Genomic DNA, 27,310 nt, shown 5'->3' on the forward strand with positions numbered 1-27,310 from the left:
AAGACAGTCTTGAATACAATGAATGCAAATGAAAAGCCTCTAATACGTCATGTGTGCAATTGAAATTTTGGGTGCATATTTTAAGAATGTTTTCAAACAACAACAAGCACTTCAACTGAATTGGTTGGTAGGGGAGAACCAAAACGAGCCTGTTTCACTAGGGACACAGCTCTTTAGAAGCAGCAAGACTGCAGTTGAGTCCAGAGTGAAAGCAGCGACCTTCTGCCACATTCAGGAGAGCGAGATGCAAAATAAGTTGTTATAACTTGCTTCGATGGCAGTTCTTGTTACAGCGATTACATGCATCATGTTACAGTGTAGATGTGCTCATCTGGAAGTATTTATCTTTAAAAAAATGCTTTCTATATAACTAGAAAACCCATATAGGAGAGATCTGACAGCAGCTCCAAATTTTATCATTCAATTTCTAAAGCCCTTAATCCTGCCATTGTTTTAAGCCAGTATTATGTCGGATTCAAATGTATCCAACTACCTTTCAATTAAATTTACATTTTTAACTGGCTTTTGCATTCTAAAAATAGAAGTTATTATACCCATTTATTGATATGGCTTTAAAATTTTTGTTTCAAGGTAAAACCACGTCAATGAGCCACTGTAACAACAGTACAAGGTTTGAGAAATTTATTTCCAATGCAATGGGAAAATTCTTTCTTCCTTAAAGGGGGAACTGAAAAACAAGCATTGTTAACATTATCATTAATGTCGAAATAATTTACTTTTTGCATACTGGCTTGTCAATGACTAAGAGACTTCAAACTGTAAATAGGCAGGGGCTTACAGGGCACCAGGGTTCTCTTAGAACTAGCGAAGAAAAATGCCAACCAATGCACCCAGTAACAGAACTTAACCAAGAGTCTTCCCTTCCTGGTTAACAGGAATATTTGGTTGAGGTTACTTTCTGAAAGTGCCACACAGGTTTGCTGTATTCGCTGGGTGTCAATACGAGGAAGATGATGTATTGGAAAGAACTCTCTACTTTGCTAACACCGAGGATGTACCAGCCATGGCTGTGAGCCGGGTGTCTGTACGTAACGCCGAGTCTGTCTTCCTGAATGCAGTCAGGAGGAGCGAAAAGCACGGAGGCTAAAAGAGGAAGCTATTTCAGGTGGAGAGGAAATGTGCAATTAGTTTCTACAGCTAACCCCACACTTGCTATTTATACCTGAGATTTCCAGGGTTTCTAAGCCTCACCATTCAAACATTCTTGAGCAAGTGTGCCGCCTCTCGGGGCTGCAGGAGGGGGAAAGGCTGCCATCGCCTTTCAGAGAGGCCTCAAACCAAAAAACAGCTTCAACAGCAGTCTTAAAAATACATGTTTTTTTTTCCTTCTCACTGATAAAAAATGCAGAGAACGTTTAGCAAAAATGTCCCTATTCTTAGGATAACTCTGGGTGTGAAAGGATCCCCTTCCCATTCCTCTCTCAGCTCCGATTCCTGGTCTGCTATACAATATACAAGGATCATGTTATACAAAGATCACGTCTTCGCTGCCTGCAAAAGTGTTATGTGGCCTTCCAAATAAAATCGACGTGGCAGAAGATGGGCAGAATGTTTACACTCACGAGGATCTTTTAAAGCCACGAGTTAAAAGCATCCCTGTAACATAGATAAGAATATTTGAGACAAGATGCTTTCTTTAAAAAATTCAAACTGCAGTTCTCAGCAAGGCTTTCTTATTCTCTCCTTCCAGGAGGCAGTGCCTTGTAAATAAGTAACTGAATTACAAAGAGTAGTAACCAGGTGTCTGATAATTTTGCTGATCAAGCTCAAACTCTCTCACCTTTACTCTGCCACACTTTTGCTACGCATTTTAAATCCCTTACAATTAACGAAAAGAGAAGCAAACGTTGTTCCTTACGGGAAAAGGAATGTTAACTTCTCCACTTTAATCACTAACTTGAAAATGCCACGTGGGTCTCGAGGAAAAAGGAAACCGTACTTTCTCCTGTGCCTTTTCCATCCCTTAAAAATCTAGGAAGCATTTTTCAAGTTTTCCCAAATTGTTAGGAGACACTATTTTCTTGCAAATTAATTCTTTTTAACTCCTTATGATAGCTTTGAATCCCATAAAGAAAGATGAATTATCACATACTGAGCCCAAGCTGTGAAACAGGAGGAGACAAATAGAGACCCCTACTGTGTTTAACAATGTAGAAGAAATTCCAGACGCAACAGAAAAATTTTGTCCTTTTCCTAGACCTCCAAGCGTGTGAGCTCGGAGCGGAACAGCGGAGGGCGCTCGTGCCTCGCCCAAGCCGCACTGACCCGCAGGCCGCTTCCGCCGACTCAGCGGCCCACGCCTCAAATTTGTTAAGTAAGGACCACCTGTGGCACAGGCGCCAAATGTCTTCTGTTTAAAACATTTGCGGTTTTTCATCTGTGGGGTGAAGCACCAGGGAGGGGAAACACTGTTTCCTTTATGGACACACGCAGATGGAAAGCGGCCACAACGTTCACTTGTTTTAACTATCTGCTGCATCAAATAATAAGATGTTTGTTACACTTCAAGGTTGCACAATAGTTCTTTCACTCACATGTTACGCTGTAATCTCGCTTACGATGAATACACGGATATCACTGTGCCTCACCGAGAACGCCCAAACCTGGAATACGGCGGCAAATGCAAACAGTTTCCATCAAAGCTCGGGGAGGGGGAAAAACAAGGTCTGTGCAGGGTCACTTTCGGTTCAGAGGCGGAGGTTTAAACTCACACATGAAATTAAACGTGCTGCTCCACGACACGCCTCTGCGGAAGTGCCTACGGGCCTCGACACGTCACTTTTCAAATCCACTGTGCATAAAAATACATAAATAAGCAAAGCCACTTAGACGTATAAACACCTGGGTCCCAGAGCAGCAGGAACTACACGGTGTCCGGGAACAAGGCGCCGATCAACTGTAACCATCGGACTGCTTGCACTCGGGGTTAGGTCATTAAATCATTTCCATGATTTGTCATCACCTCACCGCACTGTTCCATTTCTACGGGCGAAGTTTACACACATGCAAAAAATCATCCAGGAAAAGCCCTGCCCTGGAGGCTTGAAGCTAGTGGCTCTGCATGTGCAGAGCCCTAAGTCAATTACCAAACGGTGCTGTGAAGAGGGCACTCTGGAAAAGAGGACCAAGAATGACGGCAAATTAAGACCAAGTGCCACGGCACCTGCAGGGTTAATTAAACAGTTCAAGATGTAACAGCCACACAAAAGAAAACGGTTCTCTCTCCCCTCTTGGAGCACTATAAACACTTGTGCTGAACTAGATGGGCATTTGATAAACCGAGCAGCACAGAGCAAACTCGTGGGTCCCCAGTCCGCACTCAGAGCCAGTGTTAACACTTAACAGAACACTGGTGAGTCCTGTTGCCAAGGTCAACAGCACAGATGCACTCGTTGTATTATGAGCTTGACATCTAGTGGCCACCCCTGGCAGGGCAAAGCAGGCAAAGGTTAAATCAGCAGGTCTGTCGCAGCAGCACCCTGAACCACCCACCTTCGCGGAGATGGGTCGGAAGCTGCCAGCCCTCTGCAAGCCCTCCTTCTCACAGACCCCAGGCCACCAAGGCTGGACGCTATGTGGGCCCCAAGGCTTCCCGGGAATTAGGAGGGGAGGGGTCCCTGATGGTAAGCATAACGAATCTGGGATGACTGGAAAAGACAGGCCCACGGAGGGCACCACGGAGCTGGACGCAACCCTGGCAGCCTCAGGTCTCTTTGGTGGACAATGGTTCAGCCCAGAGAACTCTTGCCTTTAACAAACAGATCAAATCCTAATCTCTAACATAAATAGAGCCCATTACATTATTTTATTATTTCAGTTAATATCTCACACTTTCTGTGATATGACTTGCCTTATTTGCTTGGGAATCACACAGTTAACTGCAGTTTAGATCATAAAGGTGTTCAACTTACAAGAGAAAAATCTAAGGACAGGGATCTTTTTTTCAAATATAAAAGTTAATGTAAGGTAATAGAAAAACATTCAATTTTTACATAGACTTTATTTATGCCTGATTTTATATGAAGTGGGTGGCAACTTCACATATGCTGTAATTACAAACCTGTCCCACCAGTGGTAGAATTAGCCCTCATCTTCACAAGACTAAGATATGCTGTTCGTATCCTAGCAACTGGTCAAGAAATCATGAAGGAAAATGAAAACTAACAAACCAACGAAACCTCTTCCTATTATAAGTATTATTTAAAAATTATCCTTCTTGAAAATATTTGCAGCATTGAAGGATGGGGCATGACCTCATTGGCAGTTAAGAAGGTTTTTATTTCATGTAAATAAAATACTTACATTTAAGAATGCTAAATTCTAACTGGTGTTCAGTACACAGAACGGAAACCTTGGTTGTATCTTTGCTGAATTCCCCCCAAAAGAAAATGTTCTCGGAGCTATCTTGGGGTGAATGGCAAAGCCTCTTAGAGATTGTACTTGAAAATGAAATCTGACCCACTTTGGCCTGCTTTTGCCATCATCTTGTATACAAAAAATAATCAGCTTGGTAAGTAATTCCTGCTGTTGGTCCATACCTTCTTCATTTTCTGGCTCTAAACAGATCAAAAAATATTGCATTATGAGTAGATTGTGGAAGTTTAAATGTGTCTAAAAAAAAAATCCCTTAACTGTAACATAATCAGCTCTTTCTCTGTAAGGTGAGAATTAATTGGCATGCTTTTTATTGGCCACCAAATTATGCATTTTTAAATAGGTTAGGATTTTAAATGTCATTTAAAAAATAAACGTTCGCAAATTCTTCTTTTCCTTTCCCTCCCTGCTTAACTTACTCCTTACCTTTCATGTTTCAGAGAAAACAGTCTGCCTAGGGATGTCAGAAAGTGGCTTCTGTATTGTTTCTTTTTGGAATGCTGAATTGTAAGTGTGTGAGTGAGTGCCCAGAGCTCTGAAGGCAAACCATGCACAGACAGATAAAAGAGAAAAGAGCTCTTCACCCAGGGCTGGGGGCCTTCTTCCCCTTAATTCAAACACGGTCTATGAATACCATTGGTAAAGTCTTAAATCACAGGATCATTTAAAAGGATTTTTAAGATAGCCATGTAACTGTGAGTTGGCAGAACATAAAAACAAACAAAATACAGGATGGCAAACTGCTTTAAATTATAATATCCTTTTGTTTCTCCTTAAATTCCTTAAATACATATTTTCCTTCTAACAACAGTAAAATGTATCTTTCCTAAGCTGTATTTTATCCAGTGAAGGACAGCAACAATACACCTTTTAAAGCTCTTAGTAGGAGTGTAAGTGCTGTTCCATCATTAGAAGTTTTAATTAATTTTTTTTAGAACAAAAATATTCAGCTGGCTCAAAAGATTTCATTATTGTGGCATACATTTAATTAACTGAATCCTAAAGCTGCATCCCATTTATTTCTAAATTTTCAGAAACAGGAATGAAACAATTTGCAATTTTAAAAGATAGTACCTAGTGGGAATGTAAGTTTAGTTCTAGTCATCCTTAAAACACATTTTTACAACAGGATAACTTTAGAACTTTACGTAAATCTTTATCACTTTTTCTCATTCTACATATGTCATCATATTTCATTCCTGCAATAAGGTTTGGAGAGCACTGAAGCATTTTTGGACAGCTATCTTTTCACTGCTTGCCTAAAAACCAAAGCCTGAAAGATAATAGTCATATTTCTTCTTTTTTTAAGAAATAAAGTCTTTTACTGCAAATTAATGTGACTGCCTCCCCCCATATTATACTAAAAATTTTGCATAGAATATTTGTGTTTCATATCATTATCAAGAACCTTCAATTTTATTGCGGGCATCTACTGCTTTAATTAACATGTAACATCCAAAGTAATACAAAGGAATTATTTACTTCGTTTCTAAAACACTGTAAACTAACTTAGCTCACTTATAACTTCATGCATAGTCTGTTTATTTCCACTGCATTTAACAAAATATAATTTTGAGAATATCTGATTCACGTTGGAGTAATTTAGTTTTCACAACCATTTATCTTAAAAAAAAATATTTTACTTAGTTCTCCTCCTGATGACGATCAGTACAACAGAGCAATATATACGTGAACATGCCTTAAGTGAAGAGAGAACAGACTATCTTTTATGCTCCGTGAACAATCAGCTTCAGAATAATTAAATCAGAAAGAACTATTTTTTAAACAGTTTGCCCGAACAATCGAGGGAACACACTCCTTGACTAAGCCTCAGCCCCAGACAGGCTATTTTTGGCCTGTTGCAAAATATGATCAGGAACTGTGGCAATATCTTGATTACAACTCGGAATGATTGTGAAAAACACAGCCTGACAAAAACTTTAATCCCACGGTGGGTAAAAAAAACCTGAATATGTTTCACCCCTAAATAAATTCAGTAACAACAAGGGGAATTCAAAAGAGAACTTCTGAATAATTTACTCCATCTTAGGTTTTCAAATAAGGGCTCTGGACCCCTCCACACGCTTATACTAGGAGGTTCACCACGCTCTCATTTCTGAAGTGAAATTAAAAATGAATAGCAGTGCCTCAGCTTGTTAATTGTTAAATACAAGGGGTTTTACTCTATTAATTAAAATATGCTTTAATAAAAGGAGACATTGCACATTTTGATAACGACCCTACAAAGCTGAGAAGTATTTACATTGTTGCATTTTGGGGCGGCTGTGAAAGCCGATTTTAAGCTATTCAGGAGCCACAATAATAAAGCTTTAAAATTCCTCACTGGGATGCAATGTAGTTCTTTTGAAGGAAAGACTGTCTTTCTCATTCGGCAGAAATAAATCCATTCATTTGATCATGTAGTCATTGAGGGCAATAGAAAACAAACCAAGTGTGAGAAATTCTATGTGATGAAGTAAACAAAACAAAAAAAAAATCCATTTCCATGACAAAAAGATTCTTTGTCCTTAATCTACCCACCATATGCAAGCGTTTCTTTTTAGCATATCTCCCGTTCTAATCTTGGGTGACCAGGCGACACAGATAAGACTCCCTTACCTCCGCTGCGACAAAAAGACCCTCACGAGTTCTCAAATTTTAATTCCTGAATTCCCAGCCGTGTAAGAAGTCTTTACTCCCGTTCTCCATTCCGATGAGGACGTATACCGGCTTTTGCAAACTTTACGACACCGCACGCTAAACTCTTCAACTCCTTTTATTTTCTGCAGGCTAATTCTCAAAGCGAAAAGACGCGTATCTGCTCTAAACCACTTATAATAGGTTAATCCAAAAAGTTGGCCGGCCTATTTTTCAGGGAACAAACTACTCGCTGCCCGGGCTCTGGGGCAGTGGAGAGTCGCCCTGAGTCCCGCGATCGCGCCGCGGCCGCCCCTCCCGCCCCCTGGGGACCCGTGGGCAGCGGGAGGCCGGAGCGGCCGGGGCCCTAACTTCCCGGGCTGGGGCGCGGCCACGGCCAGCCGGCTCCTCGCCGGGCGCTAACTTTCGTGGCTCCTATCTTCCCTCCTGGATGGGCAGGAAGTTCCTACCCGCCAGCTGGCTGCAGAGTTGCCCGCGGCGCCTCCAAAAGAACAGGAAGAGGCCCCAGAAAACCGAGAGGCACCAGAAACGTGCCGGGGTCCTACCGCGTGCAAGGACCACCCCCCCGCGCCGCGGCGCAGCTCACCCCGGGGTTAATTCCCAAGGCGGCCATTAGGAAAGGCCAGGCGACTCCAACTTCCTACTCTCCTCGGAATGGGATCAATGGTTTGTCGGCTCGCCCGGACCTCGCGGGCTCCGCGGCCCTCGGGCACACGGGGCGGCCGCTGGCCAGCCGGGGTCAGGGCGGCGGACCCGCTCCGAGCGCGCACCGGCCAGGGCGCCAGGCGCCTAACAAAGCTGTCCCGGCAGCGGCCTCCCCGGCCCGCGTCCGGTGGTGGGTGAGCCCCGGACGCGTCCCCGCCGCCGCGCCCGCCCGGGGGACGCCGCGATCGCCGAGGCCAGCCCCAGCGTCCGGGCGCGGGGAGCCCGAGGGGCGGCGCGGAGGCGGCGGCGCGGCCCCTCCCGCGAGCGCCCGGCTCGGCCCGCCGGCCTCCGCCGGGCAGCGCGGACTCCGAGGGGTCCCCGAGCCGTGGCGCCTCCGTGCGCAGCTCAACTCCGGGCGGCCGAGCCAAGTTTACTTCTCCCGCACTCCCGCGCCGCGCGCTCCGGTGGAGGACCGGGTCGCCGGGCAGGCCCGCCCGGGCCGAGCGCCACGCGGCAGACACTGGCTCGCGGGAGCCGGGGAACTTCCCCGGTGCGCGGCGCCCGCCGCCCGCGCTCCCCCCAGGCCCCCGGGCGCCGCCGCGGTCCGCGGGCCCTCACCGTGCTCGGGAGCCCCGTCCGGCGGCGGCAGCTCCTCGTCCGACTTGAGGTGCTGGGGCTTGGCCTGCTTGCGCCGAGACATGCTGCTAGCGGCGCGCGGGCCCCGCGCGGGGCAGCGGCATCAGCGGGGCGGCCAGCGGGGACGGCGCGGGGCGGCCGGGCGGGCGCGGGGCGCGGGGCGCGGGCGGCGGCGGCGGCGGCTGCGCGGGCCGCGCATGGGGCTGAGCAATTAGACTGGTGAATAATGCATGGCCATTAGCGGAGGGCCGCGCCGATTGGCCGGCCTCCAGCGGACTCGGGCGGCCTATGCAAATGAGGCCGCGCTCGCAATTAGCGGCCGCGCGGCGAGGAGGGGCCGGCGCCTGCGGGACCCGGGCGCGCGGCCGGCGCCGCCTCACATCGCGGGCTCCGCGCTCCTCGGCGACCGGTGCGGCCCGGCGGGCCGGGAGCGGCGCGGGCCGCGGCGGCCGCCTGGCCCCGGGCGCAGGCAGCAAACTTTGGCGGCGTCCGCGCGGCGCCTCTCCGCCGGCGCGCCGGGCTCGCTCCTTTATAGAGTGTCTGCGCCGCCGCCGCCCGCGCCCCGCGCCGCGCCCCCCCCGCCGCCGCCCGGCGCCCCTCCCGGAGCGGGCGGCCGCGGGCAGGGCTCCGGCCGGCGCCTTTGTCTCGCCGGGCTGCTCGGGCGCCGAGCCTCCTGCACTCCGGGCGCGGAGGGCCGGCCGGCCGCCTCCACTCGTCCGCGGCGGCTCTCGGCGCGCCGGCCCCGCTCAGGCTCTGGTGTCCCCTCTCTCCGGACCTTCTCTCCGGGCTCGGGTCCCCTCCGCGGGCTCCCCCGGCGGCCGGCCCGGCCCGGAGGCTCGCGGCCGGAGCGGAGCGGAGTGCGCACGCCGGGGTGGCGGGACTTCGGCAAGACCAACTTTCCGGTTCGGAAGCTGCGCGGGCCGAGCGGCTCCTCCCCTCCCCTCCCCTAGTCCTCCCTCCCCTGCGCTCCCACCCCCGTCTCCCCGCCCGCCCCCCGGGCCCCTCGACTCCTGAGCGCCCGCCCCGCCCGCCGCCGCCACCGGGGCCGCCTCGGCCCTTCGCCCGCCCGCCGGGCCTCCCCGCCGCCAGCGGCTCCTTAAATCCAGGAGAAGGGAGGGGATGACAGGGCTCCGGTGTCCTCCCCCACCCCCCAGTTCCCTTGCCCGATGGGTGCAGTCCCGGGGCGCCTGTGGCGTGGGCAGGGGGCGCAGGGTGCCCCGAGACCGCATTACTGAAAGTTCCAAGTCCACAAAAGTCCCGCGCGCGGCCCCCCGTGTTCTAGGACTGTCGGGGGGCGACGTGGGGGGAGGGCAGGTGAGGGGTAGCGCACATTCGGACCGGCCCAGCATCCCCGGGCAGTCGGCGCCGCGCGCTCCCCGCACGCGCACCCACCCTTCGCGGGTTGTCAGGCACGCGCCCTCGCCCCCGCGCGCGCACCCCACCGCAGCCGTGCACACGCGCCCTCGCCCACTCCCGCGCGCTCATTCCCGCGCGTGTCCTCCACCGCGAGCGGCTGCTGGGATGTGCTCCAGGCCCCGTCGCCGCAGAGCCTGCGCCTGTGCCCCCGTCCCAGCGTGTCTTTTTTCATTTCCTAAATTTATTATTTTTGTCCTCACAAGTGGCCCTGTCTGGTACGAAGCTTTGGCACAGATGGCCTCCCGGCGCTTCCCCCAGGGTCGCGTGCTGGCGGGGAACAGCCGGCGAGCACACAGCCCCGGGCGCCCAGAGGGCTGCGATCTCCCTGCGTGGCTGGGTGCGGGGCTCTGACTAGTGGGGACCCCCCGCCCCGGCTGGACCCCGGCCCTGCGCCGCTCGCCCGGCTCTCCAAGGGCTGCTTTTCCGTTCTAGAATCTTCCCGCTACCCAGCCGCGGTTCTCCCGCGCGCCTCTAATCGTGTAAGTTTCACGAAGCAACAGCTTTGGGCTCCAGGAAAAGCGCAGGAAAATCATACAGAGGAAGGAAGTGCACAGGTTGGAATCATCTCCAAAGAGACCCCGCCGTCACTTTTGCCACCCACCTCCCAACCAATCCCTGAAGGTCGGTTTTGTTTTGCTGTTTGGTGGCAGGCGTATTCACTTAGGTAATTTTGGAAAAGAAAAAAATGACATCTGAAAGATGTTCGAAATCTAGAGTTACCCCCTCCCCTCACACACACACCACGGTAGCGCTTTTATAGTTAAGCTGTGGGGAGAAAGGTCTGTATCGCCAGTGCGCTGTCAACTTTGGCAAATGCTGCAAGCATTTTGGGGACGCTCTCGCATCCGGCGCAGAGGCGCTCGGCAGTGAAAAGTTTGCAGCCAGGGTTTTGGGGCGAGCAGGCCAGGAACTCTCCTGGCAAAAGAGTGGCAAAGAGAAGAGGAGGGAAGAGGAAGGGACGTGTGTTGGTGGGGGCGGGCGGTGGTAGAGAGTGGAAGTTTCTTGCAGAATTTACAGGACGGACAAGAGTTTGGGGAAGTTGCAGCGCCGCAGCGGAGAGGTAGATGTCTGCTTCCCGGCAGAGAAAGAACACGAAACGATCGTCGGTGGGTCGGGTTAAAGGTGCACTGCCTGTTGTGACCTGCTTAATTCTCTCTTTTTTCCCTCTTTTTACAAAAATCGACGCTTTGGGGAAAAGAAGCAAACGTAGGTTCCCGCGGCGTCCGAAGCCCCTCAGAGGAAGCCCGAGCCCGGCTCCCCGGCCGCCTCCTGGCCCGGTGTCACCGACTCCTCCTCTTTGGGCCGCTTTGCACGCACCGGCCCCACCTTTTTTGTTCCTAAAGCCATTCGTCCGCCCGCCCCAGCCCCCCACTCTCTCTCCGACACACTGGCACGATTTCCTTCGGGCTTTCCCGGACTCCTGAACGCCACTGCTTCATTCCGTCGACTTGCTCTGCATTTTCTCCGGTGTGCGGCCGTGGGGAGGATCTTAAGTCCCTCCAGCGAAGGCGAAAGTGAGACCCCGGCCCTTTATCTGTAAGAAGCGAGCCGTCAGATTGCAGAGGTGTCGCGCCAGCCGCGCTGCGCGTTGTAAGTGCGGAGACCCAGCAGGCTGGGCTCGGCGCTGCGGTGGACGCGGTGCCTCCCCCCAAAGTGAGCGGCCGCGGAGCAGGACACGGAGCTCGCGGTCCGACCGGCCCGGCGTGGGGTGCGGCCCCCGCCCAGGGCGCGCGCGGTGGGGTCGCCTGGCCGAAGGTGCGGGCTGCACCTCGCCCCCCGCGCTCTCCGTGCTGGGATTTCGTTGAGAAGATGGAGCAAAGACTTGGGCGAAAGAGCCAGGGAAGCTGTGAAAGGGGCACCTACACAAATTCCCCGCCACTGCCAGAATGGTGCGGATCAGTAAATTGTGTGGCGCCCCTTTTAAAAAATTGATTCGGGTGTTCAAGGTCAATAAAATTAAAAAAAAAAAAAAGTAGAGGCCGAAAATAAAAGGCGAGTTACCTCCTGAGTTACCTGTTCTCCCTTCCTCGCCTCCCTCCACTGAGGTCTGAAACTTTTCTTTAATTGTTTTTATTTAGTGCAGCCAGTTTTAATGAAAGCATAGCCGTCTAAAGTTTGAGTCCCAACAATAGGTTTATTGCCAGGCGACAACGTGTCAAGCAGAATATCTTCACAGATGAGGTACAGGATGTGTCCTCCAGTCACGCCCAGACTGGAGGACCCCCGGAGCTGTGCATCAGAGGCGCAGACACCGAGTTGCACTGGCGACACACAAGTCCCTACCGTCACATGACCACTGTCTATTAAAATATTGTGATACCTAAACACTCTTGCAAAAACAAAAGTTGCTTTTCTTCCCTATAATTAAATCTAATTTGTTAATTGTCTTTCCTCTTGCAATGTTGTTTTCATCTTAGGAGGCGACACGTTATTATTTTGTCTACTTAATAATATTTACAAATTAATACTGTATATTTTACATTAGTGGAACGTATAATTAGGTGTTTGATTAATTTGTATCATTTATTCAGATAAAACAGAAAGCCTATCTGCAAGATTGATTTGACAAGGGAATGTTGGAGAGTTGGTTCTATTTTAATGTCCCAGTTTATTGAAGCTACCTGGCTCTTCATCCACAAAAGACAGTTTTGCATAAGGTGCATTTGGCACTTTATTTGCAGTGTGCTTATTTCCCCAGCTACTTTATACAAAAAGAGTATTCAAATGTTAGAGCTTTATTTTCTGTCTCTTTTCATTCTTTTTTTCCCCTCCCAAATCAAAGTTCTTTTCTTCTTCTCACTGGCCTTCTCTCCCCTGTCTCTGGTTCCTCCCCCACCCCAACTTTTGTTTTAGGTCCTTACCATTAAATCCAGCCTGATTTTGTGTCTTCAATGCTGTGACAAGTGACTGCTAATTGGTTCTCACTTGAGCAAAGATATTACCATACTAATATTATTATTGGTAAGAAGAGGTAATTGATAACACCACCTGCCACTCTGGGGCAATCATGATGATAAATGTTTCCATCAACAGGAAATCTGTGCTTGGTGTACCACAGCCCAACGCAAACAGCATGTCAAGTGCCAATTATAAAGATGTTGCTTTTCTATTACATTTGGGTGGGGGGGGGGTGGGCTATAAAACGTGTAGCCAAAAATTATATGTATGTTTTTTTTCTCTGAGCGTCTTGCTCACCCATTTGAAAATCACTTTCCCCGTAAAAATAAAATGCTCTCCTTAAATAACCCAACATATAGCTAACTGCCCTGCCCACATTGCACACAACTCCTGCTGTCACCCCCTTTGCTTTCAAAGCTGTTGAGATAAATATGTCTAAATATTTTTATAGATAGGTGCCACGTGTGTAATACATAAATCCATCTAGGTCTGTGTGCTCCGAAGCTGTCTTGTATGTTCTTTACAGGTCGGCTTACAACCTCACATGTAGGCATCACAGGCAAACATTCCATGTCTTTTTATGTCACACGCAGAGGAACATCAGCACGGAGCCATTCGTCTTCACACTTAGGGACACAAGCCATGTGAAAGTACTTCTCCTGTGACCACCGAGCCGCGTATCTGGGCTGTATGTGGGCCCGGCTGGGGCACTCCAGCATGTATGATTCCATAAATAATGGCCAGCTAAAACTTTGACTCCCTTGCCCATAGGGAGGCTCAAACGATTATTATTAGCTTGCATTATTAGATGCAGGCCTCAAAAGGCGAAATCAGCTATTGATAATTGCAAGAAGTATACAGCAGCTACTGTATCGATCGGCTTGTCCCTATTCCCCTGGTATGGGAGAGATAAGAAGACTCACTCTTTAGTGCAATATAATTTCTTTTGACCTATCTGCTTGCTACAGACTTATGATGAATAGCCGGACTGGTTAAAGTCCTTTATCACGAAAGTTACCCCTTGATATAATATTGATTCTTTATAACTAGCTCCAAACACAAAAATCAAACTGTCCACTTGACCATCATCATCATCAATATCATCACAAAGCCTCCGGAATAAAGATCAGCACCAGCCTGAAAACGCTTTCTATAATCTTCCCAGCTAATCTTTATTTGCTGATGATGAAAAGAAGAAGGGGGGAGGGCGGTGGGCCAGAGGGAGAGTGAGCGGAATGTCATTTGGACGAACACTATATTTATATGTGTACATACATTAGGCCGAGACCAGGCGGCCTCTGCTCGTGAGGACGCGCGCGGGCAGCGTGACCACCCTCCGCAGGGCTCGGCCTGCCCACCCACCCTGGGGGAATCGGGGAGCCGGGAGGCCCAGGGGATTGGGGGTGGAGGGAGACAAAAAGGGCTCCGTGCGAGCTGCCTGACGGGCGGCACAGGATGAGACCCTCCGCCTCCTGCTCGCTCGAGATCAATGTCGCGCGTCCTTGGCTCTCGGGCCCGCTGCGCTCCCGGGAGTGCGGGCGGCGAGGGGCGCACGCCGGGTGGGCTCGCCGGCTTGGAGGGGCCGCGCCGCCCCGAGGAGCACATCAAAAGCCGTCCGTCCGGGCAATTCGTGTGCATTTCCCCAATTAACAGCATTTCCTGCCCCCGCCCCAGCCCGCCCCGCCCCCCGCGCCAGCCGGCTGCCCGGACGCGGGGACGAGCGGCTCGCGAGCGTGCCCGGCGGTGTGCGAGTGCGCGCGTGTCTGCGCGTGGGCGCCCGCGGGGGTCCCCGGGCCAGGGGGCGCGCTTGCACGCCTAGGCCCGGTCTAGGCCGAGTTTCGGGCGCGTGTTGGGAGGAGAGGGCCGTGGGGTGCGGCGGGGGACCCAGGGAGGACGCGGGCGGAAGCCTCCTGGCACCTTCTCGGGCCCGGCGGCCGCGCCTACAGGCACTCAGTCTCCAGGGCGGCCGTCTTCGGGGCCTCCGCTGCAGTGGGCTCCGAGGGACCCCTGCCCTCGACCCCTCCGCAAATCCTTCCCACCCGCGTTTCGACAACCCTCAGACGTCGCGGACCGAGTCGGGGCGGGGATGTGAAAAGCGAGGCCAGCCCACCGCATCCTCCCCGGCTCCTAATCCGCGCGGCGGCGGGGCCGGGGCACCGAGGGTCCCCCGTCGTCCAGACGCCACTCAGTTTGGAGGACGCGGCCCGCTGTCCGCGTCCGCCGTCGGGCCCACCCGAGGGGCGTCCGGGGCTCCGCGTGGGGTCTCTGCGGTCGCCTGGCACGCCGGGCTGGGGGCTCGCAGGCGAAGCTGGAGTGCTTGGGCGTCAGGCGCCACCCCACCCCGGCCTGCGCCCCTGCCCTGGGCCCAGGTGAGACCCCGCGCATTCGGCGCGGGCTGGTGGGGGAGGGGCGCGGGTTCCCGCGCGCGAACACGCGTGAGGCGCCCGCGTCGCCCTCGCTGGAAAGCACAGCCGCTCTCCATAACGTGTTCAAAGACGTTTTAGGAAGGCGGGCACAACTTTGATGTGACCGGTCCCATCGGTCTTAGCTTCCTCATTATCACAAGTGTCATTTGCTTTGGCTCCAATCTCTGCAAAAGCGCAGAGCTGAAATTCTGCAGAAGCCGGCCTTGCGGAGGGCTCCTCGAGGTCCCCGAAGCGCTGTGCTGGCGACAAAGACCACTCAGCGCCAGTGCGGGTCCGCTCCCGTTCCGGGGTGGACGTCTGCGCTGTGATCGGACGCACCGGGCCTTTCACGGAACGGACCCATTCAGGCTGTCCCGGAAGGTCAGGCATGGGGGAGAGGAACAATTAGGGTCAGTCCACATTCTCCTGAAAACCATCAACAGCAAGAGAAAACCGACCTGGTAGCAGAACGAACAGTCTCCCACTCAAACCGTGCAGTAGGATTGATGAGCTAAATAAATGAGCAGGTTGGTCCAGACACGTGGGCCCCCTCCTCACTAATGACTGTGCTTGGCCTGTGTGGATGGAGCCAAGGAACAGGGTGTTTCTCTCGGCCTTTCTGACCCGTGTTGGGAAGGGACCGACCTCCTGCTCTTACACGTGCCCGGGGAGCCCTCAGACCTGCACACTTCTGCTTCTCCCTCTGCACTGCTGGCCACTGCTGGCAAGTTTTGCTTAATAATGTGTTCTGCGTCTTGAGCCGTATATGTCTGATTCATCCAGACTTTTCTGTTTGAAATCAGACATGGGGGGAGTAATGCAGGGTCTCCTCCATTAAAGGATGTGCTCCCTGCCCCTCCGTGGAGGGAGACACTGTACCCCAAAGACACTGATTTTCTTGGAATCAGAAAGTTAAGGAAAAAGGAATCTTTTATAAAAATTTTAATCAGTGAGCGGAAAGTGGATTTTCCGAAAGTCTGGAGATGTTTGCATGCTGTGCGTGTGTGCTCCTTAAGAAAACCTACTGAATTAGAAGTCATAAAATAGAAAGTTGAAGGGGCCATTACCCACTCAACAAAGGGTTCTTCACTTTTCTGGGTGTATAACTGCAGACTTCTCTAAAGTAGCCAGTGGGGCAGTACATGGTGAAGTAGCCAGCATGCACGGTGACACACCAATGTCATAAAACTAGGCTCACCTACATCCCTGGCAGAAATGGAGTGGCTCTTCGGGACCGAGGACGTTTTCCTTTGAATCCTCCGGGGAGACGCTGCAGCCTGCAGTCTGTCCACTGCAGACATCCCACGAGGACTGGGCAGCTCTGCTCCCCATGCCCTCGGCCCCGGGCAGGCGGCAGGCCTGTCTGGGACAGCGATGACCTTGGGCCTGGTCAGAGCGGTTGAGGTAAAGACATCCTCAGAGGTTGAAAGAGAAAATGACCGGCTGGAAGAGGGGGTCTAGGCATGCGAGGAAAGCAAACAACAATAAAGGCGTTAATGACAGTTATGCCAAAGAGGGAACGCTTGTTTACAAGTTGGAGCCACTATGACCACAAAAGGAGAGTGGGAGAGAAACCCCAGAAACCAGGACGGGAGGGACTGTGGCCCCGCCAGAGGAGGTGGGGGGGGATAGCAGGGAGGCCGAGAGACCAGCGTGGATGAGGAAGAAGAGAGAGGGGGAGGCGGTGATGGAGCAGTGGGCCCCGGGCCCCGGAGCCGTGGCCTCGCCCAGAGAGCCTGAAGGGAAGGCACACATCAGCACCCTGTGCCCTGTAACATGATGGGAGGACCACCCTTGTCTCCACCACCGATGCGTCCACACCACAGAGATGCTCTAGTGAGACCTGGTCTATGTCACCTGAGCTCAGCACCCACATCCCCGGCTCCAGCTTCTTTCTTTAGCCGAGTCCCGTCCTCTGTTAGAAAGAAGGTCCACAGAATTTGTGAAAGTGGCTCTGAAAGTGTTTGGTAAACAGAATGACTATGGGGACCGTTTATTTGTTTTGGTGAATTTGAGAAAAAGAAATTGTCCTTGCTCTCACGTCCAGGGCACAGCTCTCATCTCGTTTTCTCCAGTTGTCTCTCTTCTATGAACCCTGAAGATTACAGTCCTTCCCATGCAATTTAACTCTGGTCAGACTTCTTTTTTCTTTTTTGATGTGGACCATTTTTAAGGTCTTTATTGAATTTGTTACAATATTGCTTCTGTTTTATGTTTTGGTTTTTTGGCCGCAAGGCGTGTGGGATCTTAGCTCCCCAACCAGGGATCAAACCCGCACCCCCTGAAGTAGAAGGCTAAGTCTTACCCATTGGACCTCCAGGGAAGTCCCCCAGACTTCATTTTAAATTATTCTCAAATTCATTTCACAGCCAGCTTTTGTGTACCCCGACCAGAAGGCTCATGCTCTGTCTTCTCTAGGAGACCTCAGGGCCCTGAGTGCTCCGTTGAGCCCCCATGGGGGGGGGTTGCTTGGTGCCAGGGCAGCTGGGAGTGATCGAAGGGGAACAGACACACACACACACGCCTTTGGTGAAGTTCTTTACCCTGTCTCCTGTAGGGTTTCCCGGGCTAACTCAAGGGTGGTTCGCAGTCTGTCCTTTGTTCCCTCTAAACCTCTCCGTTCCTGGGGCACTTGTACTGACCACCTGTGCAGCCAGGCATCCTATAGGAGCTCTCCCCTTTATTCTTGAATTTCCTCAATTTCTCCAACTGCTCTGCTTATTAACCCATTTTACAGATGCGTTGATGTAATAGATTCAGGGTGTTAATGACATGCCCAAGGTCACTTGTTAATTAGTAAAGGAGGCTGTGGTCACTTTGTCTGTAATTGCAGACAGTCCTTAGAGAGCACTGACCATCCTAATTATGGTGCAGGGTTTCTGCTACTGCTAACGCATCCTCTCACTGGGCTGACATTCAGAATTTCCCGCATGACACCGGAGTTTTCTTTTGCCTCCCTTGCAATAATGTCAACCTTCCTAAGTGTGCTGTCTCCCGCCTCAGGGACTCGGAGAGTATTGCCCTCATCCTTCTGGTCACGGCTGCTGTTTGGTTGGGTTTCTGGGGCAAAGTATGTCTTCTTCTGCAGATGAATCTGCTCAAATGACCTGAGTTCCTGCCGTCCTGCCTTGACCCTCTGCCACATAAGCCAATTTTACTGTTGGCTCCCACTCATCTTCCCCTCTTTGAACATCTGATGCCCCTGAGATCACCTCTGCTTGCTTTTTCTTGACTGATTTTTGGATCCAATTAGACTTTTTTGATTGAGGAAGCATTCCACTTCATGGTTCCTCTTTTCTTCACGTAGTTTTTGCAATCATGGACGCAGTGAGTAACAAAAGAATATCATATTTTTTCATGAGTTGTCCCAGACAGTTGTTAAGGAAGACCTTAAGGATACCCTGCTCACCCCACGACACCCGCGCATCACTACCGTCTCACCTGGCCGGGTCCTGCTGGCTTCCTTCCCATCTGCTCAGATGCCGCAGTGGGCAGTGGGTGGCTGGCCGGCGCTCGGTCCCCGCATGGCCCGTCTGCGCTGGGTACATGTCTCCGCAGATAAGGTCACTTACTACTCGCCCGCCAGCTTCTGTGCCGGAGGCCTCACATCGTCCCCTTTGACCCTCACACCCTACAGGTGCTCATCGCCGTCCTCATGTCGTGGATGAGGGCCCTGAAGCCACAGGTGTTGGTGTGACTGTCCAGGCCACACGGCTACAGCTCCGGGGCCTCTTCCGGCCACACTCAGGCCTCTCCAGACACGGGGCTCCTTTTCTTGTCCCGGACCCTTTCTGGGGTTGTGTTTTGAGAAAAGCAGCTCCACTTAAACAAATAAGAACTTTCCCCTGGTCATTAGAACCTTTTATTTCTTTGCACTAAATCAGAGAAGATGAACGTCTCAAAGTAAGGGGTGGTGCAGGAGGCAGGAGTGTGGAGGTGGTGATGTGGGGGACCCTTGGAAGCCGGCTCAAAGCTCGGGGCCGGGCCCGGGGTCAGGCGCTAAGTACCAGTGGGAGGACCCAGACGCGGTCAGCGCTCAGCTGCCAGGCCCATCAGAGGCCCCCCGACTGCCTGGGAGGGGGGGATGGGCTGGGCCGGGCACACGCCACAGGGCCCGAAGTTTCCTCATGATCGACGCCTGCTTCGAAGTTATTTTCAGCCTTCCATTTACAAAGATCTTAATATGCTGCAGGGAGTTCGCGTAAAATGGAAATGCCATCCAGGGCGTCAGGAACTTTCCGGTGGGCGCGGCAGGAAGCGGCATCGTGCTCCTGGGAAGTGACCACACCTCGCGGTGCTGGGGTGAGTGGACCACTCGTGCCCTGGTTTCCTGTAACGTCTCTCGACGACCCTTTCATTCAGAGTTAGACAATGTGGCAGCACTCATGTCGACCTTTGTTTTTGAACACAGAGCGGCTTTCTTTGGACGACGTGGGTAAATATCAGTCTTTTGATGGTCAACAGGTACTTAAATATCCCAAGGTTGTGGTATTTGCCGTTACAACAACGTCTTTGTCACAGTCAGGGACGTGTCTGTTTATAGAGAGGATTAAATTGTGAGAAAAGATAATGAGCTGCCGTGCAGACACAGGGTACAGCTCGGCCCCGTGGCGTTTCCTTTGCAAGTGGTTCACGGTCTGTGCGTTTGGAACCAGTGCGATTTTATGTCATGCACTCTGCTTATGGAGTTTTACGAAGTGGTATCTTCTACTCTTATGACTATAATGTATGTATCAATATGTATATTTAAAACATCAGGATGCACACATACAGATATTTAAAATTATTCCTATATAGTCACGTGATTATTAAGGATGGTTTTTGTTCTGATGTGTCACAGAGTTTTGAAGTTATTGAAAACTATAACGCTTCAGGAAAATGGGCACCATTTGAAAAATTAGTTTCAAGGAAGTGGCTTAAAATGACCACAGAAAACTTAGAACAGCAAAACTTTTGTTAAAGGGGATTCTCTTGGTCACAAAGACTAGATCACACTTGTGTCTGAAACTCATTTTAATGTTGAGGTAAATGGGGTTCAATCCAGCATTTCCTGGTTCGAAGGACACAAGGTACAACTCACAGGAGAGATTATTAAGGGGGTCATTGTATTTCAGAAGGCAGCTGTTTGATGGAGAGATGGGGCTTCAGTGACAGACGACAAGTTTATTGCCTAGTGAGCAGAGAGGTGTGTATGAGTGTGAGGGTGAGTGTGTGTGAGAGTGTGATTGTGATTGTGAGTGTGCATGTGTGTGAGTGTGCATGCGTGTGCATGTGAGCGTGTGTGTGTGTGAGTGGATGTTAAATCTGTCTGGTCTATTGTGTCATTTAAAGCTTATGTTTCCTTATTAATTTTCTGTATGGATGAGCTGTCCATTGGTGTAAGTGAGGTGTTAAAATCCCCCACTATTATTGTGTTACTGTCGATTTCCTCTTTTATAGCTGTTAGCAGTTGCCTTATGTATTGAGGTGCTCCTATGTTGGGTGCATAAATATTTACAATTGTTATATCTTCTTCTTGGATTGATCCCTTGATCATTATGTAGTGTCCTTCCTTGTCTCTTGTAACAGTATTTATTTTAAAGTCTATTTTATCTGATATGAGTATTGCTACTCCAGCTTTCTTTGGATTTCCATTTGCATGGAATATCTTTTTCCATCTCCTCACTTTCAGTCTGTATGTGTCCCTAGGTCTGAAGTGGGTCTCTTGTAGACAGCATATATATGGATCTTGTTTTTGTATCCATTCAGCAAGCCTGTGTCTTTTGGTTGGAGCATTTAATCCATTCACGTTTAAGGTAATTATTGATATGTATGTTCCTATTACCATTTTCTTAATTGTTTTGGGTTTGTTTTTGTAGGTCCTTTTCTTCTCTTGTGTTTCCCACTTAGAGAAGTTCCTTTAGCATTTGTTGTAGAGCTGATTTTGTGGTGCTGAATTCTCTTAGCTTTTGTTTGTCTGTAAAGCTTTTGATTTCTCTGTTGGATCTGAATGAGATCCTTGCCTGGTAGAGTAATCTTGTTTGTAGGTTCTTCCCTTTCATCAATTTAAATATATCATGCCACTCCCTTCTGGCTTGTACAGTTTCTGCTGAGAAATCAGCTGTTAACCTTATGGGATTTCCCTTGTATGTTATTTGTCGTTTTTCCCTTGTTGCTTTTAATAACTTTTCTTTGTCTTTAATTTTTGTCAATTTGATCTATGTGTCTTGGTGTGTTTCTCCTTGGGTTTATCCTGCCTGGGACTCTCTGTGCTTCCTGGAATTGGGTGGCTATTTCCTTTCCCATGTTAGGGACATTTTCCCACGTTAGGGAAGTTTTCAACTATAATCTCTTCAAATATTTTCTCGGGTCCTTTCTCTCTCTCTTCTCCTTCTGGGACCCCTATAATGTGAATGTTGTTGCGTTTAATGTTGTCCCAGAGGTCTCTTAGGCTGTCTTCATTTCTTTTCATTCTTTTTTCTTTATTCTGTTCTGTGACAGTGAATTCTACCATTCTGTCTTCCAGGTCACTTATCCATTCTTCTGCCTCAGTTATTCTGCTATTGATTCCTTCTAGTGTATTTTTCATTTCAGTTATTGTATTGTTCCTCTCTGTTTGTTTGTTCTTTAATTCTTCTAGGTATTTGTTCTTTAATTCTTCTAGGTTTTTGTTAAACATTTCTTGCATCTTCTTGATATTTGCCTCCATTCTTTTTCTGAGGTCCTGGATTGTCTTCACTATCATTATTCTGAATTCTTTTTCTGGAAGGTTGCCTATCTCCACTTCATTTAGTTGTTTTTCTGGGGTTTTATCTTGTTCCTCTATCTGGTACATGGTCCTCTGCCTTTTCATTTTGTCTATCTTTCTGTGAATGTGGTTTTCTTTCCACAGGCTGCAGGATTGTAGTTCTTCTTGCTTCTGCTGTTTGCCCTCTGGTGGATGAAGCTATCTAAGAAGCTTGTTCAAGCTTCCTGATGGGAGGGACTGGTGGTGGGTAGACCTGGGTGTTGCTCTCGTGGGCAGAGCTCAGTAAAACTTTAATCTGCTTGTCTGCTGATGGGTAAGGGTGAGTTCCCTTGCTGTTGGCTGTTTGGCCTGAGATGACCCAGCACCAGAACCCACAGGCTCTTTGGTGGGGCTAATGGCGGACTCCGGGAGGGCTCATGCCAAGGAGTACTTCCCAGAACTTCTGCTGCCAGTGTCCTTGTCCCTGTGGTGAGCCACAGCCCCCCCCCCCACACACAGGAGACCCTCCAACACCAGCAGGTAGGTCTGGTTCAGTCTCCTATGGGGTCACTGCTCCTTCCCCCTGGGTCCTGATGTGCACACTACTTTGTGTGTGGCCTCCAAGAGTGGACTCTCTGTTTCCCCCAGTCCTGTCGAAGTTCTGCAATCAAATCCCACTAGCTTTCAAAGTCTGATTCTCTGGGAATTCCTCCTCCCGTTGCCGGACCCCCGGGTTGGGAAGCCTGATGTGGGGCTCAGAACCTTCACTCCAGTGGGTGGGCTTCTGTGGTATAAGTGTTCTCCAGTTTGTGAGTCGCCCACCCAGCAGTTATGGGATTTGGTTTTATCATGATTGCGTCCTTCCTACCATCTCACTGAGACTTCTCGTTTGTCTTTGGGTGTGGGGTATCTTTTTGGTGAGTTCCAGTGTCTTCCTGTCAATGATTGTTCAGCAGTTAGTTGTGATTCCGGTGCTCTCGCAAGAGGGAGTGAGAGCACGTCTTTCTACTCCGCCATCTTGAACCAACTCTCTGATATATATTTTTTTAAATGAGGCCAATTTGGCATGTGATTATGAAAAGTAAATTTCATATACTAATATTTTCTGCAAAGTATAGAAAAAAAGTATTCACTTTTTGGCTGATTTTTTTAGTCTTTAAATTTTTGAAAGGCAAGTGATTAGTCTTTTACACGAGGGAAGATGCTGGACAAGGCAGATGAATGAATTGTTAATTGATTTATACTTCAGTTTACCTTAATCCCAACCCTTCCTTCCATAAGTAACACTATATATTTTTAAGAAATTAGACCATGGCTGCATGTGTAAAGTTAAGTGGAAATACAACTGTTTTTTTGGTTGAGGCACACATCCCATATTTATTTGAAAGTAAAAAAAAAAAAAAAAAGCAAAATTTATTTATAAAGTGAATTTTCCACTTTATTAACTTAATTTTTCTTTCATTTTGCTTATGCTGACTGCTTTTTTCTTTTCCTTTTTTATCAATCAGATTTTGGCTGAAAAATGTCAATATTGAAAGCATATTATAAAATACATTTAATGTAAATTACATAATAGATAAACATGTTTTTTGGATGGTCTTTGCCTTTTTTGTTTAAGAACTGAGCTATCAGAAAAAAGTGGTATATTTGGGTAATTGCTCTAAAAAGAATTAGAACGTGTACTACTTGCTAGGGCAGATCTCATTTTACATTGTTACCTGTTAATTGTGCAAACTATATGTATGTGAGGTGACCCAAACACACATTTGGAAACTCTAGTTTCTTGCTGAGAACTGTCACTATAATTCATATTGGAATTGGTTGGCATTGTTTTCCCTCTAGTCACTTGGTGCTTGAATTTTACAAAGACTTTATAAACACAAACATATTAACTACTCATATTCCATGTTAGACACACAGTTTAGTCTTATCAATGCAGAGAGATAATTTAGTTGCTATTATTTTGTCACAATGCACCAATTTCAAAGAGAATTAAAATAATATCACATTGTGATTTCCAAAAAATTCGACGAAAACTTACGTGTTTGTGCTAACAGTCAGCCAGTGCATTTTTGAAATCTCTGTTGTTGCTTCTGTGCTCCGATCACTGCCAGCTTTTCTCCAACTTTTTCTCTCATCTCAGTTCTCCACATGTTACTTTTAGGAAGTCGATGTTGTCAACTGTCTTTGTATATAATTTTAACACGATCAGTGAATGGTCTTTGTGGTGCGGGCCGTCGGGCGGCCTCAGGTGGGGCTGGGCTGGAGGCATGATGATGTCCCGAGTGTTCCCCTCCCTGAACGATGCCGGATCCACTCCAGGCCATGGCATCTGCGTCTCTCCTGTCCCTGGATGGCAAAGCCGAGGGCTGGGTGGGAAGCGCGTGCTGTGCATTTCACACCACAAACCCCATCCTGCAGCTGCAGGATCTCAGGCTAGAATTCTTCTTCTACACACCTCCCAGCCAGCTTTCTTTGGGAAAGAAACCCTTAAAAAATCGTGAAAGAAAGGCACCATTTGTGCATGGAGGACTGCTTTCTGTTAAGTACATGCTGAAAAGTTTGGTTGCCCTGAGTAATATTGAAACGTAATGAGGTGTTTCAGTGATTGCCACAGAGCACCGTCCTTCCACCTGAGAAGCGGCCCGCGGTCTCCCGTTCCCTGTGGGAGGTGAGCACAGCCCATGGAGTCACTGCTGCTGGGGACCCACGCGATTCAGGAACAGAACGTCCCCTAATTCGTGAAAAATGGCAGCTACATGGTTTTGACCACAAATTATTGGTGTATATGTGGATCATTGGAGAAAACTGTTTTATTCTATACCTTTCTTTAGAGACCAACAGCACATTTATTCTTGGCTGTTGTGAGGTTAGTGCAAGGGTAAATGTATTACTTTTGTGTTATCTGAAAAGGATTAACATATGCGTGGCCAAATTTGACAGAAGATGTTACTCAGTGAGAAAAATTGTGGTCCACCTTTAAAGGGGCTTCCTGCCATCAGACTTGCTGATTAACACCAGAAACTTGAGAACGGGCCGCAGGGCTGTCCGGGTCTCTTCCTGCCCGGGAGGCACTCAAGCCCTGTGACTCTGGTTCCCTTCACCTTGGTCGGGGCCAGCCGGGTCTCGGGGAAGGTGAGTGGTGTCGGGGTGGCTTCACGTCCTCTCAGGAGTAACTTAACTCCGCACCTTCCTCCGTGGGTGCCTGCCGTCTGCTCTAGGGCTGCGTGAGCCTGAGTGTGGGCTTGGTGCCGCGTCTCCCCTCGGTCCCCCGCGCAGTAGGTCAGCCCGGAGCTGGATCGGGGGCCGGGGTTTAGCTAGCGACGGGTGGGGTCCCCCCGATTTACTCGGGGAGCAGAGGATCACTGGTGACTGTGCCCGACCACCTGAAGGGAGGAGCACTGACCTGTCTCGGGTGGCCCTGGTCCCGACCACGTGGCTGCCGTGGCCGTGAGGGTGGACTGCGGCGCCCGGGGTCTGGGGGCCCCTTTTCTGGCACAGGCCCGGGCGGGCGCCATGGGAAGCCCCTGTGGTGGCTCGTTTTTGCGGCCGAGGCCCTTTATGGGCACACACGTCCCACCCGCGACCCCATTCCAAGGGCGCCCACGTGCAGGCTGCGCTCTGTAAATTGGACTGCATGTCTGGTGCTGGTGGGGCCTGTGGTTTCAGCGTGGACCTGGGAAGTTCTCCGCAACTGGGAATGAGCTCCGGCTGCTGGCCTGCCCTGTGCCCCCCATGCCCCAGCCAAGCGCGTCCGGCCAGGCCGAGGCTCAGGGCCGCCGTCCCGGTCCAGCGTCTGGGCTCTGCCACACGGCGCCCATCACGGCTGGCGTCCTCACTGGGCAGACACCGCTCCCCAAGCCCTGCTGCCCTGGTCCCTTGTCACGCTCCGTCCGGCGCCCTGCCAGCCTCTGGATTTGGAGGAAAGGGGGTGTTGTCCCCAGCGACGGCGGCCCTCCGAGGGCTGTGCTGCCTCCTCCGTGCCAGGGGCCCCGGGCCCAGGCCTCCGCATCCAGGGCTTGCCACACACCTGCGTTTATTCCAGCTGATCTTCAGTGCGGACCCCAGGTGTGAGCCGGGAACACCTCCCCACACACAGGCGGCTAACGGGTCAGATGTCCAAACGCCACCACCTCTGCAATGAGGATGAAATCGCGGCCGCAGAAGCGTGCGGTCAGGCGGCTGCAGCCCCGCGGCCACAGAGGCCGGGCAGCTCGTGTCTCACGGTGACCATCTCAGTAGCTGGTGCTTCATGTTCCTGAGGAGACCAAAGGGCCTCTGATGGGTGCCCGGCCCCCAGGACCCTGCAGCGCGGCACCAGGACGCGGGGTACGGCGGGGTCGGGGTCTAAATCTAACGAATCGAGTTGCAGCCAAAGAAATGAGCTGCTTCTCACGTGCGTGTCACGTCTCGGGCCGCGTGCCCACTCAGGGCCACTTTCCCGGTCAGCAAGGTGCCCTCAGTGTCCAGAGAGCTGGGCGCTGGTTTTCTTCTCTTGTCATTGTGCGGCTGTAATGGAGGGAATGATTACAAAATGCAGTTAGAGCGTGTTCTCAGGTCATCACAGGATTGACTCACTGAACACAACATAAACGTCTGCTTGGCTTTTAATTAAACAGCTTTTCCGCAAGCTCTGTCATCGCTGGTTTGGGTGAGTGGGCAGCGCCGGGACTGGTCAGGTCCCCGGGGGGCTGAGAACCGCACGTGCCCACAGCCTAAAGGGAGGCCTAGGGCATCGTCACCGCGGGGAAAAGCCACGTCCTCGTCCCACTTAGCTCCTAGTTACAGGGACGGATGATGTCATAATTCTGGTGCAAGCAAAGCATCTCTTTCTAGGAACCCGTAATAAAATTTCTTCTTATGCTTCAAGAAAAATCTCCGTCCTTTGTACAGTCTGGCCACGGAGAATCCATGGAGTCAGAAACAGCTAAAGCGCTACGATATTGCACAGTTAGTACCCATTTTAGGAGGAAATCCCCAAAAGGCAATTACGTTTTAAAAAAAACATATTTTCATTTCAAACTTTTTCTTTTCCCTATAAGCTTAAAAAGATTATGTATGTCCTATTATCTCCCTGGGTATACATTCTGGGCTGTGGAGAGAGTGACTGATTATAACTGCTAATTATTGCTGCAGTTTAGACATCACTTTTTTGGTCCTATTTTACCTTAGAACGGTAAAGATTTTTTTAAGTAGAAGACCCACAATGTATGTGTTAGTAATTACTACGTGGTTACAAGAACTCGGACATGCCTTCCTTGCTAGCTGAGCTGCCCTGTGTTTTGAATAGCCAGGATTCCACGGCCGTGTGCTCTGCAGTGGGAAGTTAGGGGTGACATGCTTCCGACAAAGGTGTGCAGACCCCGGAAGAGCGTCGGAGGAGGGTTTAGAACGATGGGGAGGCCTGGCGCTGCTCACCTGTCCTGTGCTCCTCTGCTGCAAGCCCCGAGTGCTGGGACGATTTATCTGGAAACCACAGTTTAGAACGAGCATCCAGCAGGACTCTGACAGGCTGGGCAGGAAGATACAACAAAGGGCAGAGATGTGCGTT

At 50.4% G+C, this 27,310-nt stretch overlaps 1 protein-coding gene and 1 long non-coding RNA gene across 2 annotated transcripts in view; one reads left to right on the top strand and one right to left on the bottom strand.

Annotated features, from left to right (window-relative positions):
• Nucleotides 1-8,398, bottom strand: part of SALL3 (spalt like transcription factor 3) — a 17,109-nt gene extending 8,711 nt beyond the window's left edge. The window contains exon 1 of the mRNA XM_057527020.1: nucleotides 8,317-8,398. Coding sequence (XP_057383003.1) covers nucleotides 8,317-8,398 — 82 coding nt within the window. The remainder of the gene's footprint in view (nucleotides 1-8,316) is intronic.
• A 639-nt stretch (nucleotides 8,399-9,037) lies between these two features.
• Nucleotides 9,038-12,069, top strand: LOC130704661 (uncharacterized). Its single transcript, XR_009005107.1, has 3 exons — nucleotides 9,038-9,236; nucleotides 10,183-10,371; nucleotides 10,949-12,069. It is a non-coding gene; the product is annotated as an uncharacterized LOC130704661 (long non-coding RNA).
• The last annotated feature ends 15,241 nt before the right edge of the window (nucleotides 12,070-27,310 follow it).

The sequence above is a fragment of the Balaenoptera acutorostrata genome, chromosome 13, assembly GCF_949987535.1.
Source record: "Balaenoptera acutorostrata chromosome 13, mBalAcu1.1, whole genome shotgun sequence".
Classification (NCBI taxonomy): domain Eukaryota; kingdom Metazoa; phylum Chordata; class Mammalia; order Artiodactyla; family Balaenopteridae; genus Balaenoptera; species Balaenoptera acutorostrata.